This window comes from Toxotes jaculatrix, chromosome 14 (genome assembly GCF_017976425.1).
Source record: "Toxotes jaculatrix isolate fToxJac2 chromosome 14, fToxJac2.pri, whole genome shotgun sequence".
NCBI lineage: Eukaryota > Metazoa > Chordata > Actinopteri > Toxotidae > Toxotes > Toxotes jaculatrix.
The window spans coordinates 22,292,789-22,308,672 of NC_054407.1; the positions used below are offsets into that span (position 1 = coordinate 22,292,789).

General features: G+C 42.6%; 1 protein-coding gene across 7 annotated transcripts in view; it reads left to right on the forward strand.

The window, feature by feature from the left end:
• The window catches only part of LOC121192957 (rho GTPase-activating protein 12-like), a 45,107-nt gene that overhangs the window by 4,906 nt on the left and 24,317 nt on the right, over positions 1–15,884 (forward strand). For all 7 annotated transcript variants that reach the window (XM_041055018.1, XM_041055019.1, XM_041055020.1 and 4 more), the window contains exon 2: positions 808–1,579. In XM_041055018.1, coding sequence (XP_040910952.1) covers positions 881–1,579 — 699 coding nt within the window. In that variant the 5' untranslated portion in view covers positions 808–880. The remainder of the gene's footprint in view (positions 1–807; positions 1,580–15,884) is intronic.

Below are 15,884 nucleotides of genomic sequence, written 5' to 3' on the forward strand. Positions count from 1 at the left end.
CCCTCCTTCTGTCTAATCTTATGCGCTGCTCCGGAGCTCTGAGCGCACTGTACATTCAGCCTTTGAAGAGGATTAAAGTCCTTCAGTTTGTATCTCATTCATTTGTTCTGATTGGGTTAGGGGAGTATTAGGCTTTAAAAGACATGGTTGTTTGTGTCATTGTTGTGGTGCGTGTTGTGTAAGAGGGAATAGGACAGGAAAGGAAGGGGGATTTATACATATATATTACCAAAGCTTAAGGTGATGAAGTATACCATTGTTATTTCACTATTTTCAGTTTTTTTTTTAATTTTACGATTCAATAAGTTTTGAAACAAATTTTTCTGACTGTTGCTGGTTGACATTGCTGCTAATGCTTACAGCCTAGTTTTTCTTCTTTTTATTCCAAAGAAATTGCTGCCATTGCTGCTAGAAATGTAAAACACTCAACTTTGTTTTTTCCCAGTCTGTTAATCTTGGAGTAAAATTAGGTTTTTAATGGAAAGTAAACTAATGCACTGCCTGACAGCTCCCTTACAAAAGGCCACTTTCACTGTAATGCCAGTTAGCCATTGTTTTTACAGAAGTAGATTCTATTTATGACATTAAGGCAAATACTGAGTGAATAGCATTTTTAGAGGACATAAACTTGGTGTGTTGCTTTAATTTGACAAAAATCTTCAGCCTGTTTCCAAAAACGGACATTACATGGTACATGTATTAAAGCATTAGGCCACTACAGTACCCAAGGCCCAGGTATAGATTATAAAAGGACAATAGAAAGTAGAAAAATAAGAATTTACTTTAACCCCTGTTGTTTTTCTCCAGGTCTGCTCATGAAGCCATGCTAATAAACATCTTCCTCTTGCGGTAAACTGCCTGGTGGACAGTCAGAGGCATCATGGCCGAACTGCCTATTGCCCCGGGACAGGTTTACATTGAGGTGGAGTACGACTATGAGTACAAGTCGAAGGACCGCCTCATCACCATCCGGCAGGGGGAATGCTATATGCTGGTCAAGAAAACCAATGAGGACTGGTGGCAGGTGAAAAAAGAAGAGGGGACTAAAGCTTTTTATGTACCTGCTCAGTATGTCCGAGAGGTCCGCAAAGCCCTCATGCCACCTCCTAAACCCATCCCACATCATCCTGCTGCCACCGGCAACGCACCTGCCCAAAGTGGGGCTGGGCACTGGATAAAGCCAAACAATCCAGAGACGGGACTCCAAAACCGGTCTGCTGACAACCTTCAGAGGCATGAGTCCAACTATCGGCGCTCACCCTCTGCACAAACTGCCTCTTCAGGACACTTCAGTCCCCCCATCCAACGCAGGGACAGTAATCACCATCACGCTCCCAGCATCCCCACAGACCACGACCGAGCTCCGCCTGAGAACCCCGTCCACGGCGGGGGTTCCCAACCTGCCCACAAAGGAGGGTCCTTCAGTCTGCCCCGTACCCGAGCTCGATCGCCAGTGATGTCCAGGACCCCGCTGGACGTGGACAGCACCCAACACTGTGACTCTGCAGGGGAAGAGAGACCCACCAACGACTCAGAGTCTGGAGATGAACTGAGCAGCTCGTCCACCGAACATCCCCAGGTAAAAATCACACAAATTTAAAACTTTTTTTTCTTGTGTGGTCAAATGTTTTCATACACGTGAAACATGGAGCTAATTTTGGTTCTAAGACCCAGTTTTCACTCTTAGCTCATTCCAGGATCATTTCCACTTGGTATTACTTTAGTTTAAACATCAGTCTAAGGCTGTTTTTAACTAAAAACCAAGATGTACATGTCATGCAGTGGTACCATCTGTAGCCATTTGTTGATTTAAGACCATTGTCTACATCTGTAGACAGCTGTTTTGTCTGCTGTACTTGAAAGATACAGTAGACACCGAAGTGGCGTCTGCATTCGAGCTGTGGGGATCATTTGCACTTTCTGGATGTTTCTATGATGTGTGTTTGGTTTCTATTGGTGCCCACATAATTTAACAGTAGTGATATTTAAAATAAAACATTTCCTGTAGGAAGATGATTCACTGGGTCACAGTGAAATTGTCACTCCAGCAGCCAGTGCAGCTTCAGTCAGAAACGCCTGAGTGAGATGAGGTGGCTCTGAACTTGTGAGCGTGGTCAGTGGGGGTGTTTGTTCCTGAAATCATTAGCTCAGTCTGCTGCTGAACAAAAGCCAGTGGGAAAATAGAAACCGGGTCTGTGCGGCGCTGCCACTGGGTGTAGACCTCTTTTTGTATGTCACAGTGGGAAGCAGGGAATAGGAGTTAAAGTTGTGTTCAAGTTACACATGTATAGAATAGGACTTTTACAGTTTGTGGAATTTTGACCTAGATACCAACACTAACGTCATGAATGTTCCTTCTGCCTTGGTACCATGGCAAACAAGAGTAGTCATCTAGCACAACTTTAAGAAGTTATTTGTGTTGGGATACATGACTTTTTATGTTTCTCTGTGAACAAACTAACTCCATATTTGTCTAACTTTGGACCCCTAGTTCCACTCCTCACTAACACTTTGTCAACTTTAGTTTCAGAGGTACTGATTTCACAGTGATACATCACACTGACGTAACCGTGATTCATTATGATGTGTTTGTTAAAGGTTATCTAAAAATGAACATGCACACTTTGGTTGGTATATTCTCTGGAAACCATTCAGTCCACACTGGTGTTCCTTCCTTCCTCGGCCATTCTGTGTGCCATATAAATGGCAGGAGAAAGGTCAGAGTTGTCAAGCTTGTTTTGCTTGTGTGATTTTCTCATAGTGTGAGTCATTTAATCCACATGTGCAATTATCACAACAGATATAAAACCTCTTCGGTCACGAGGCTAAACTGGTTCCTTCTCCCTCAGATACTTTTCCAGTTAAAACCCTGATGGTTGTTTTCATTTTATAAGCAGCCTTGGTGTGATAATCCACTGTTTCCTGCTATAATTTTCCTCATCCAGGATTTTCCTGTATCAGGAAGGACATGTAAATGAGGGAACTGTCAGCACTAACTATTCCTTTATTGATGTATTGTTGTTCGGTCAGGTTGACCCATATTCCTACTAAGCTCATGTGAACTAGAAGGTAAGCGTTGGTGATGTGAAACCCAATCTCAGTGTGTTGCTTGTTTGTTTTTCCTCTGTCCTCTGCAGCAGGCTGCTGGTGATAACACCATGGGTGTGTCATGACCTCCTAGAACATGCAGACCCTGCCTCTCCTCTGTCTCTGGTCTCATGTTTTGTCTTCTCGCGTGTTACCTCAGCCTCATCATTTCCTTTCTTGCAGCGTGACCAAAGAGTGACCGTTAAATTAGATTCACTGAACGTAAAAACCAAAGCAGCAGTGTAAATGCAGAAAGCGGAGCTGTGTGTTTGTGTTTCCAGCTGCCAGACCTTGCTCCTTATTGCCAGCTCATGCACTTCCTTCTGATAAGCCACTTGCTGAGGCCGTGATGAGTGTGTCTGCAGAGCAGCACAGCTCCTTACCAGGCCTTTATCTGCTGCGCTGGACCTGACGCTGGGGCCCACTTTGTCACTACTTGTGTGAATAGTCCCCTTCCAGCAGCCACCACTGTTCCATCATCCTCCAGGCTTTGTTCCATGAAACTTTTTAGATTGTGCTCCTGTGAGTATATCATCCATTCCTTGTTATCTCGGGCGTCAGGGACGTCAGGGACGGGGAACAGTACAAGTGGCCCAAAATGGACATTTGACTCTTTGTCTTTTGAAAGCTCTCAGACACTCCTGACTGAACTCTGATGAAATCTCACGATCTGATTTGGAAGATTTCTCTCCGTTTATGTTCTCTCCATCTGAGGGCCCTGTCACAGCAGAAATTTAAAGACAAAATCAATTCATTTCGGTGGAATTGCAGCGAGCATGAATGCTGGAAAATCTTTAGTGTCAAATTCAACTGTGCTGAACCTTTGACACATGAATTAGCACCATTGACTAATAGCGTGCTGTCTTGAGCTCATTAGCTGTGCTGCACAGTTTTATTTTACCCTCCTCTGTTGGAGCATAACCTGCTTTACAAATGAGGCACTGCAGGCAGGAGTCGATTGTACAAATATGTCTTTTGAATAAACTGTGTGAACTTACTCCTGTTTGCAGCCGAGCTAATGAGCGTGCAAAATGCCAATTAGCAAGTGAGCTAGTTCTGTTTAATGAAATGATGTAAAAACCTGAGAACCAACTCCCAGGGAGGAGTTTGTTCAAAGGGACAAAGTTCTGCTGCCAGCAACTCCGCACTTCTTCTTCCCCCATTGCTTTTTTTCAAAGTGAAAGGGGTTTGATAATAGCATCTGTTGTGAAGTAGCTACAGGAAGTGTTGAGTTGAAGTTTTTGCTGATGGTCAGGTCAGATTTTAGCTGAGGTTAGAAGTTTGGACTACATTTGCATTTTGGGAATTACTGACAGATCAGCATGTAAGGGTAGGGTGTTGGTTAAAAATAACATATAGCACATAAACACATATTACTACTGTCCCCCACCTCCTATTGCATCTGTCACTGTGCACTGCATCCAAGGCAGAAACCATGTAATGCACAGAAAACATGCTGCAGCACAGAAATGAAAGGAACAGTGCAGGCATGTTTGGAAAAACAGCACAGAGCTGTCGCAACACTTGAATTTCTTTTAAGCCCATCAGCCATTGATCGAGTTACCGACTGAGATATCACCTGACACTTTCAGTATGTCTTAAGATGCCTGGCCATGCTGGATTGGACGTTGCATCCACTGAAGCAGATGTTTCCCGCCAGCCACTGAATATAATGGTTGTCAAGGTCTCAGTGTGTTTTAATTTGCTGCTTCACCGCACCGCCTCATCCGCTCTGCTTTTCATCATCTCTCTTCCTTTAGGATCATAATAATCCAGCAGCACTTGTGAGAAACACTCAGTATTCTATTTATTGAATGCTCAGTGTGTAAGAACCTAATGTAATTAGTTTTAGAAAGTCACACTCAGACTTCTCTTTTCCCTTTCACCCTCAACTGTCGACTCCCAGCTGCTGAACCCTGACCTCTTCTCTTTTCTGTCATGTGATATCACGCCTCAGTGTTTGGTCTTGTAGCTGTTGGGAGTGGATAGGGGGGAATTTACAGGGGAAGTATAAAAATATTTGAACCTCTACAATGCAGCCCCAGCTTTACAGAATTAATACTATTAAAAACCTAAACTGAGCTAAACAGGGCAATCTTGTTGAAGAGTTTAGTCATGGAAAGCGTAGTGTTAGTGCAGTGTAGTCTCATGTAATGCAAAATGGCAGGCGTCCCTCAAAGTGTTATGGATTAGCCCCATTCTCAGGGTGTCTGTTTTAAGGCTTTAATTTATGAACCTTTAATTCTGTAATTACCAAAAAAAAGCAGATCCTCAGAAAGATGAACATTTGAAGTGCGTAAATCAGTTGTTGTATCTTTGCACGCCGTTATTAGCTTCCGCAGTGTCTCACTTTTGAAAGTAACAGGCACTTAAGAGTTACCCCCTCTCTGTACCCCACACCTTTGATTGTCCCAGTCGGTACCACCGACCCTGCAGTCTCCCATCGTTCTTTATGACAGCTGTAATCAACTGAAAACCTCTAATGACTCTCAGCGGGATGATTGATTGGAGGAAGCACTTCCTCATTTCTTTGATTGCTGCTGTGTGGCAGGAAGTGGAGTTGGCATGTGTGTTTCTTTACACTGTCAAACCTTGTTGTACGTTAAGTGGTTGAACACACCCCATGCATATTAATGTAGATGAAAAGTCATCCTCTCCTCAGAGACAGTTACAGACACTCATCCGTTTCTGTTCAGTTATTCAAAGACACACACACGAGCAGACACATCCATGCAAATCTGTTCGTACGCGGACAAACACGAACACAAACACACACACACACACACACACAGTCTGAGGGATCTGTTAATAGGAGCCAGGCCATCTGCACTACTGTTAATTCTCCTTCTCTGCCTTATTAAAAAGCCTTATTATATCACATGTTGGCAGCGGCAGTTCAGAGGATCAGAACTCAGTGCAGGGTTATTCAGACGCGGAGTCTTCCTGCTTTTCAGAAGGTCACAAATATTTTCATGCTGAGGACCCACAGATGAAAACATATTAATCACGGGCGCCAGTTTGTAAATACTTTTAATAGAGCATGAATTAATTGCTATGAATAAAGTTTTTTTTTTTTATAAACCCTTGCCTTGTTTTCCATTGATGCCGTTTACACATTAGCCTCTTCTGTTTTTGCTTGTGCTGCTGGCGACTGAGCAGCATCACTGCAGCCATTGCACACCTCACTTAGGGGCACTGTGACGTTAACTGTTGACAGGAGGAGAGTGTAAGTAACACTGAAATTAAATAAGCAATCAACACACTTTCCCAGACTTACTGTCATCTCCCAACATTTGCTTAAATGGTTCTCATGTTTTTTTTTTCAAACCTCAGTTCTTTTTTTATATTCTCTCTTTCTCATCTTATCTTACTCGGTCATGTTTCCTGTCGGATTGTTTGTGGATCACAAGTGGTGACCTTCTGTCACAAACCCACCTCTCTCACATCTTGGTCACTATTCAGCCAACCCGATGACTGTTGCAACTAACAGCTATTTTCCTCATCATTAATCTGGAGAGTGTTTACTCTAAGACTTACTCTTTTTGAGAAGATGGAACATACACATTTTGGGCATTGAAAACTAATTATATTGATTAGTTAATTATTTCCCCGTGATTTATTTTTTAAACCCTCCGATCCTTTCAGCTATAACGTCTGTCTGTCCTGCCATGAAATTCATTAGCACCACCAGGATTTAGATGTATGTTGGGCTTTGAGCCTTAGAATGACTTCCCAGATGTCTCCTTTCAGGAAAACCTCCGTCAGCAAACAGCAGTTCATTTGGGGAAAAAGCAGTAAAGTCTCAGTGGAGTACTGCAGACTGTGGTAGTGTCGGTTTGTGTGCTCATCGCCGGTGTTATGAAGCAGCCCTGAGGGGTTTATAGTACTGTTCTGTACTGTTCTCAACCTGGGACACACACACACACACACAAACAAACACACAGCGCTTCAGGCAGTCTGGCAGCTGACCCACTCCTTTGTAGTGTATTTGGCTGTTGTGTAACAGAGCAGGGGCAGGGCCAGGTTTGCCACCCTCACTTTGTGTCTCTGTCTTTCTTTGACACTCTCTCTCTTTTCCTTTTTTTTTTTCTTTCATTTAAAATTCACCTGCTCCTCTTCCAGCTGTTAGGCAGCAGTTTAATTAAGCTGTTTGTAGTGTTTAGCACTGCAGTTTTAACTCCCTTTAACACTGCAAAAAAAAAAGCTATATGTGCACTTATTCCTTGTTTTAAAAAAGATTATCTTCCTAAAATGCAGATACTTCAGTATTGTACACATTTGTGCGAGGGCTTTATGATACATGCACTTTTTCTGACAACTCAGACCACAAACCTTTGGTAGATAAAATCTGTGGATGCAAATTTTTGTTTTTGGATAATCCAGTGATTCAACTACCTGTGTAATCATGGTGCTTACTTCATCACATTGTTGCAAAAATACAGTAAAGCCATTATTACCTAAAGCTGTCCTTCCCATTGCAAACACCACCTGCAGTGGCCCAGTTAAACCACAGGTTTTAAAGGGAGAGCTCCTCATAGCTATAGATGGTTTGGAAAAATGTCTTGACACTTGACAAATATCATCTTGTGTCGCTCTCCCTGGTTGGCAGGTGCCTTCGTCTGCTTTTCTTTGGATAAAACACTAATATTATTATGACATACACTTGTTTTCTGTTCATAAAGATTGTACAATCTGAAGACCTTTTCAGTGCCTGATCTGATACCTCAGTTAAGTCTTTATTCCTCACTGCAGTCATTTTTACCATGAGACCAAAGACTGCTGTGCTTTTAAAAGCCGAGTCAGCAGTCCATTAATAAATAGTGGGGAAAAAAATGAATTTTAGAATGACGCTGAGAAAGAGATTTAATGTGGACTGGTCTCCTTTATCCAGCATGTCAGATTAGTGCATCCCTAATCCCGTCACTTATCACTGAAGGACAGCTGTCTAATTTACAAAAAAAAAAAACCCAGAGGTGTTGTTTACCCGTCAAGTTAACACTCCAAACATTTGCATTTGAACAAGATTGTGGGAGTTGTGTCGGGAAACTGCACCGAGATCTGAAGATTTGCAGCTTTGCCACTAAATACAGAGATAGACTTTTATTAGAAAGATGCTGATCAAGAAGAGAAGGCTTTGATTTTTGCCCCGTTGTGAAGAGGACTCCATCCAGAGGTGCAGGAGTGATGAGTCACACCCTCACTGACGGAAGTTAGACTCCTGATCTGCTGGAAGGTTTAAAAAACACAACTGTCAGCAGCATAATAAATATCCTTGATACCGATTATGGGGGATAATCCAGTGTAAGTCTTTACCATGCCCTGTATGACTTCTTTGATTAGAGACAAAGAAGAGAAGTGTGTGTGGGGGCAGGGGGCACACTGTTCCTCACTTTATGGAGCTTTTCCTAATCCTTCTGAGAGCTTCAATTGGATGTGTGTGTGTGTGTGTGTGTGTGTGTTTCTGTGCATGTGTGTGTGTGTCCACATTCGTGCATGTTGCTTATTATGTCAGCTGGGGTGTCCTGCGTTGTGTGTTGTGCAGAGCGGCATTATGGCATTATGGGAGGGCAGGTCAAGCGGTGTGTGTTGTTGCAGCCCGGGGAGAGCGAGCATCACTGAGCTCTGTACACACACACACTCTCTCTCCCTCTCTCTCTCTCTATCTGTTTATGTAAGAACGTGTGAGTGAATAAGAGTGTGTGTGTGTGTGTTTGACTGCGTGTGGGGCCTCAGAATGACATTGTCTGGTTTGCCACAGCGACATGTCAGACAGGGAGAGAGTTTGTGAATAGGCAGAGGCTGCTGTGTTTCTCTGCATCGTCGGTGTCCTCGTCAGCACCGCCGGCTACTACACTTATTCCTCTGCAGCGGCAGCTCAGCTACAGGACAGTATGTACCCAGATGAGAATGAGACGGTAAGACAGCTTCTTTATCTGTGCATGTGTACTGGCAGCAGCGACACCCAAAAATACAGAAACAGTCAACTTAAGATGCCGCAGAAGTCATTCTGTTCATGCAGTGACATGTGCATTTTTTATTTTTTTTTTGCCAAGTCAGCACAACCCTCAGTGTATTGTATTCTGTTGGATCAAAGTAATGCACTGCACAGCGACTGAAGCCTGTAAATACTTCTAACAAAATGCAACTCATGACAAAGCTTTAAAGGTAGCAGGAAGCTCTTTACCACACACATGCACACATGCCAGCTGGCACTGTTGCTTTTAGCGTTGGTTGCACTCTAAGAGAATTGTCTTTAAGAGAAGTGCCGTCTGCTTTAAATTTTGTCTCGCATGCCACCACATATTGCACCGATATTTTTATCCGGTCATGCGAGCAGAGAGTGTTGAGCACTAAAGTTATCTATAGAAGCTTTCAGTCATACACGCACTCAGAGCTTACTGTATGTGACTATTCTCTCTCAGCTCTGTATTTCTGTCTCTGCCCCATTCGCTGTCTTTGTCCCTCTCCCTCCCTCCCTCCCCTCTCTCTCTTCCTCTTTCTCACACACACAGCAGCTGATCTTGCAGCTTTTGTTCACAGGCTCAGGGCAGACGTGTGTTTATTATCCGTTCGTTCAGTGCGGAGTGCTCACGGTGATCGATGGCATTGATCGCTGAGACCCCAGACACTTTTTTCACTGAATCCATAAGATCAGTAGCCTGAAGGAACAGGCTGGAGCTTCAGTTCTATGCTGAGATGTTTGAAGTGGTGACGGCATGCGACAGGATCGCTAAGAGGATGCGCTAAGCACTTGCTATGCTTCATTACATAAGCGCCAGCTACGTAACATTTGTTTGGACAGCTGGCTGGTGAGACGAGCTTGGGGCAGCAGAGATGATGGGAGGGAGGACGAGGAGGAGGAGGAGGAGGAGGAGGAGGAGGAGTGGCAGACAGGACAAAATATTCTGTGATATTCATTTGGATTTCAGATATACTGTAGCTTCTATTTTAATTTTATTTTAATTGTGTTTTCCATTACACTGACATGACAGCAAAGTTTGGCAAATCCTTTCCCACACTTTCTCCCTTTTTTTTATCTCCTGTTACTTTCCAGCAAAAGAAATTAAATTAAATTTCCACATGAGCATTTAAAGAAACAAAATACCACTTAAAGGACATATCATTGGATTTTAGGATAACATGGCACAGTTCTTAATGCATGAGAAGAGGGCTCTTTGTTATTGCCACTTTTCAAAGACTGCTCTTTGTAAAGTGAGATCAGACCTTTCCAAACCAACCTTGATCTGAGCAGCCACTAAATGACAGGGAACCGTTTGCACCATATAATCTCCCGGTCCAATATAAATAAAGGTTTGCTTGTGGCCCTGCCCATGTGTACTCATGCTTGCCTAGCTGATGACAGTGTGCACTATAATTTCTCACTTTGCAGTATAAAGGGCTGTCTGTGTGTGCACTTTGCCCCCACTGAATTTCAGAGTCTGAGATGATTAACTTGGCAACATGGGAACAAGATATTTCTGGTCTTACATTTAGTCTAGTTTTAATCTGATCATTGTGATGTAGCCCACTCACACTCTGTTCTTACTTGGTTGTGGAAAAGTTTGGAAAAGTGATTTGATCATTCTCAGATTATAAGGAACTGGGAATGTGGGTCACCTGGTTTATCTGGTTTGACTTAAATATCCAGTCTGAAATTGTTAGCACTAACCCGTGTCTAGCAGTTGACATTATTTTCAGTTGACACGGAAGCTGCTGTAACAAACAGGGAAATGCACTGATTTAAGAGTTGGTATTTCTGTAAGTGCAGCTGTGTGGATCTTATCCACACTCAGTTATTGTGGCATTTTTCTGTTTTTTGGTGGTTGTAGCCATTTTTCTCGCTCTGGCACAGAAAGATAACATCATCATCCCTAATTCTGTCTGCAAACCTCTGATTGGTTTGAAGTGGAGAAACTGACGTCAGAGCTTCCATGTTTTTACATATTGTCTTGTATTTTATTTTATTTTTTTTCTCTTCCTTGTGTTTCTGTAAATCATTTCTATACCATTACTAACATAAGGATAAGAGCTCCCTCAGCTCCAGAGGCGTGGAACATGGAATCTACCGTTGGGAACATGTGAATGAGTTGATCATACGTCATATGGGCTTCTGCAGATAAAGCTTAAAAGAGGACAATGCGTGTTAGGCAGGTTTAGTCTTCAGTTATAGAGACCTACTTTCTCCACAGAGCTTACAGTGGGTTTCTTATGGACATCACTGGTTCGAGGTCAGTGGGTCACTGCATCTTCAGTAAATTACTTTTTTTTTTTTTTTTTAAACCCTTCACATGTTGCTCTGCTGTATGGCGCTCCAGGCTGGTTGTTACAGAGATGTTGCAGTTGCACAGGGCAGAGGTCATGGGATAAAGAGAACAGTGTGTGAATGGTAGTAATATGAACTGGTCAGGGATCAATGACGAGATGATCCGTGCTTAAGCTTTGCTCTGCTTCTGTGCTTGGCGAATGGCTGATGAAAGCTTCTGTTTCTGTTTCTCACTTTTCATCGTAAATAAACATCTAGTTACAAATAAACCTGTGGTCGTGTATAAATCATGTCATCAGATCTCATGTGAAATGAAATATAAACAAAGCCTGCCGCTGGCGTGCACCTCGACTTTTTCTCTCTATATAACTTTATCCTTCAGGGAGACACGTGTTTCTGACTTCTCCTATATTGTAATATATTTACTTCATTTTTCAACCCATCAGTTTTTTGTTTTTTGTTCTATTTTTAGCTTCTCAGCATCTGCAGAGAATTTATAGCTGTGCATGTGCTTCTTGATCACTGATTTTTTCAGACAGTTGGGTGAAGCATTCATCCAGGATCTGATCATCTAAATATTGGTTTTATGGTGTGGTTGGTACGGTTTGAACAAATGAACAAACTAAATGCTTTCGTCTTTAAGGTCTTGTAGGGTTTTGATTTGTTTGAGATAAAACAGGCTCTAGAGTTTCTTCATAGCTCAAGGCCTCCTTATTTGGTTTTTAATCATAAATTATCTAAGACATGTTTAGACTCGTGTTAGAAGTATTTGTTGAAATGCTCACTCCTCAGCACAATGGTAGCAGCTTGCAGTGTTGCGTAATAGTTCAAACATTAACTGCGTAGCTACAAGTTCAAACCCAGCTCTGCAACTTTTGTCTTTATTTGTCAAACCGTCATTAAGCAGCTGTGCAGCTGTGAACGTCTGCCTGCTGCCCACGCTGTCGGTGTCCTGAACAAGCTTCACGTTTCAGAATGATCTGTAAAGAAATCCGATTTCGTACACGCTGTCTGGGAGACCAAAGATCACAGAATGAGTAGATGGACCTGCAGAGTCATGTTGTGGAATTGGCACCAGCTCTCCTAGGTGTAATGTCAGCTCCTTACCCTCCTGTTTGAACTGTGGGATAATTCTATTTCAGATTAGATTAGTAGATTATTCTAGGAGACTTGCCTGCCTTTTCCGCTTCCTCTTCCCTTTTCTCTTCCTCCTACTCCTGCCTTCTGATTATTTAAGCGTTAAATAGATGTAATATATCATTTCACACTATCTGCGTAATGTGTAATGATGTTCTGTTGCAGTTGTCTGTAAAATCCCATAGAGAACACTCAGTGAACCCACCTTTGTCTCATTGAACTGGTTTGTGATCAGGTTTTTGGTGCCTTGCTCAGGATTGCCGTCTCAGAGGCCAGAGACAAGATGCACACTTTTGTTCATTTGCATTGAAGACCAGAAAGACAGGTTCAGGCCCAGTGAATGGCTGGTATTCTGAATAGGGAAAAGCAAGCATTTTTTTCCCCAAGGACATTCGGACATTATTCAAAGTCAGATCACACAGTGTTATTTGTTATCGGTCAGTTTCACAGAATGAAAGAACCTCGTCTACCCTGACCCAATGTGTAGCTGAGGCACGTCAGCATTTTATTTTTATTTTTCCCAGTAAGTAATGAAACAAGATCAGACATGTCTTAAAAACCACCAGCATCTAAAAGGTTATCGATTTCAGAGGATAACTTTGGAAGTGCACATAACTGGATCTATAAAACTGAATGAGAGGAGCACAGGAGAATGGGATTCTGCCCCTTGTTCCCAGTTTAGACAAAATAGTTTTTGATCTTTCATGAAAATAAACAAACACTTAAATATAAGATTGACTTTACAATCGGTCTCACCAGGCCTCTGTTGTGAAGCACAGTATGTCTCAGTCAACAGGACAACAACAAGTCACGCACTGTGATGTAAGATGTTTGATCTTTTCAGGTCTACTCAAGCTCAGGGCTGTGTCACCAGAAATTCTCTGCTCTGTGTTTGTTTCAAAACGAAAATGGACTTCTCTGTGGATCTGTATTGCTGTTTCATTCATGGGAAGCTGTTTCTCTGGCAGCATTAGTGCTCCCGAGTGCTTCTTGGGGCAAATTCTCACTTTTTGATTCAGGTTGGAACATGTTTGGGAAAATAGTGGTCTGGTACAGTGTCTTCTTCGAGCTCCCTGTTGAATTGTTCCCTCTACTGCGTAACTGTCGGAGAGTTTTGTTTTCCTTTTACCTCTCTGCCTCCCTGCGTGCCGAGCAGAATGACCTTGCAGGATTTGCATGGTCACTGAAGTAATCACAGCCAGCAGTCTCTGTCTCAGGCTCCTCTCTCCGTACTGCTTCATCCCCAGAGTGGAAGCCAGTGGATGGAAAACTGCCAGGAGTCATTTTAACTACAAGCTACAGCAGCTGACGCCTGTGCAATGCAGTTTTTCCCCCTTTTTTTCCATTTTGCACCACTTTCCCTATATTACCCACACTTTTATTTATCCAGGCCTGGCTGTCTGAACACAGTTTTTTTTTTTTAGCAGCACCTCGCTTCACATTTTGCCAGCCTCAATAGCTTCTCAGAGCTAGTTACTGAGCTGCCCAACTGGAACAGCTGGGATGAGGTGCTTTTCTCTAGGGCCAGATGATAGGACTGATCAGATAGATGTTAACGAGGTTTCAGCCCACTCAGAGAGGAGTCAGCTGGAGCTCAGTAGTACTTAAATCCTTATCTCACAGTTTAACAGAAATTAAACATCTTTGCATACGCCATTGCTTTCATTGTCAGTGCTTTTCTTGGAGCAACAATTCTCCAAACTTGAGCCCATAAAGTCATTTTAAAAGGAGAAGTCCTGACATGTCACAGGCTGACTGCAGAATCATCCTTAGCCAGAGGGATCTCTCTTCCTGCCTCTGTCTTCCTCATACCACCTCCATAAAGAGGTGCGCTGTTGAGGCATGCAGCTGTAAGGAACTGGGACACGTGGCCTTTTCTGCGTATCTGGAGGAGGTGAAAAGTGTTTGAGGACATTTGGGTTTTTTTTCTCTCTCTCTCTCTCCCTCTACACCACATTCTTCAAGGTGTGAAGACGAGTCAATACATGACAACTGGGGAGAAAAATATGCACATATAAAGAGAAAATGACCCATGACGAGAAAGTAGACTATTTAGAGGAGACAGTTTGGGTTTTACCATGTCAACAGCAGATATTTGTACTTACATTCAGTATCTTGAACTGCTGGGGTTTTAATACCAGCTTTTATAATCTACAGCCTAATCTCTGGCCTGTTTTCTGGAGGCAGCCCTCTGCAGCGTCCCACAGAACAGCGAGGCAGGATAACGGCACCTTGAACAGGAAAAAAAAGACCAGTGCACCTTCCTTTGTGTGGACACGGTTCAGCTTTAAAAAGTCAGACAACGAGCAGAAAACAATAATCTGCAAATTATGTGGGACGGCATTGGTTGCAGTGGTTTTAAGAAAATGAATATGCTGTCACATGTAACATTATCATCCACGCTTCAAATTATACCATGGTGTAAATTTTAGGCCACACCGCCCAGCCCTCGTTGCATCTCTGCACTGAATGGCTCCAGTTGTTCGTTATTTCCTCATCACTCACCACCAATTACCTTTCACTGCTGCTGACCTTGTGAAAAGACTTCGGAGGGAGTATTTGGGCACATTGTCAAGCTTAATTACACTCTGAGCTTTTCTAATTGCTCTGTCATTTTGCCGTTGCGTGCTGTTGCTCAGCTTTCCTGCATCACAATTATTGGCCTCTTCACTTGCTGTATTGCAGTGTGTTGAACTGGCTTTCTGGTCCTAAAGGCATGTAGTGCTCTGCTGGTGTTTTCCAATCTGTTCTAGACTATTAAATATATCCCAGGGCGAACTTTCATACATGTACTCAGGGCTGCAAATAACAATCATTTTCTTTATCGCTTAATTTGCTGATTATTCTCCTGTTTAAAACAATATCCAAAAATAGGAGAGAAAATGCTTCTTCAAATGTATATTTTGTTTAAATGATATAATATGAAGAAAAGCAGCAAATCTCATTACAAAAGCTGGAGCCATTACATTTTAGTCATATTTTCTTTGAAAATAACACTGATTATAAAAATTAGGCAGCCAGCAGAGGTAGATTAAACCCCTCCCAGGCAGATAAAATCACTTGGTTTCCTTATATATCAGCCTAATTTCACTCTTTTCTGAGTTGCGTTATAATAACTGAGCGGAGACTACAGACTTCTCTGTGTGAACTCATAATAATGTGCAACTCTGTGGTGATCCTTCGACTCATACTCATCAAGTATATCAACATTAACAACAGAGCAAGAGTCAGGACTCTTTCTGTGCAGTGGAAGTACAAGTAATGAATAGTCTTATCTCACTCCATATCAACCTGCTGGCTTTTTAAACAAATCCCAGTTAGCTTAAAATACGACTGGCTCTAGCAGTAAGAATGTCCTATATAACTGTCAGGCCAGTAACCCAGTTAACCGAATCAG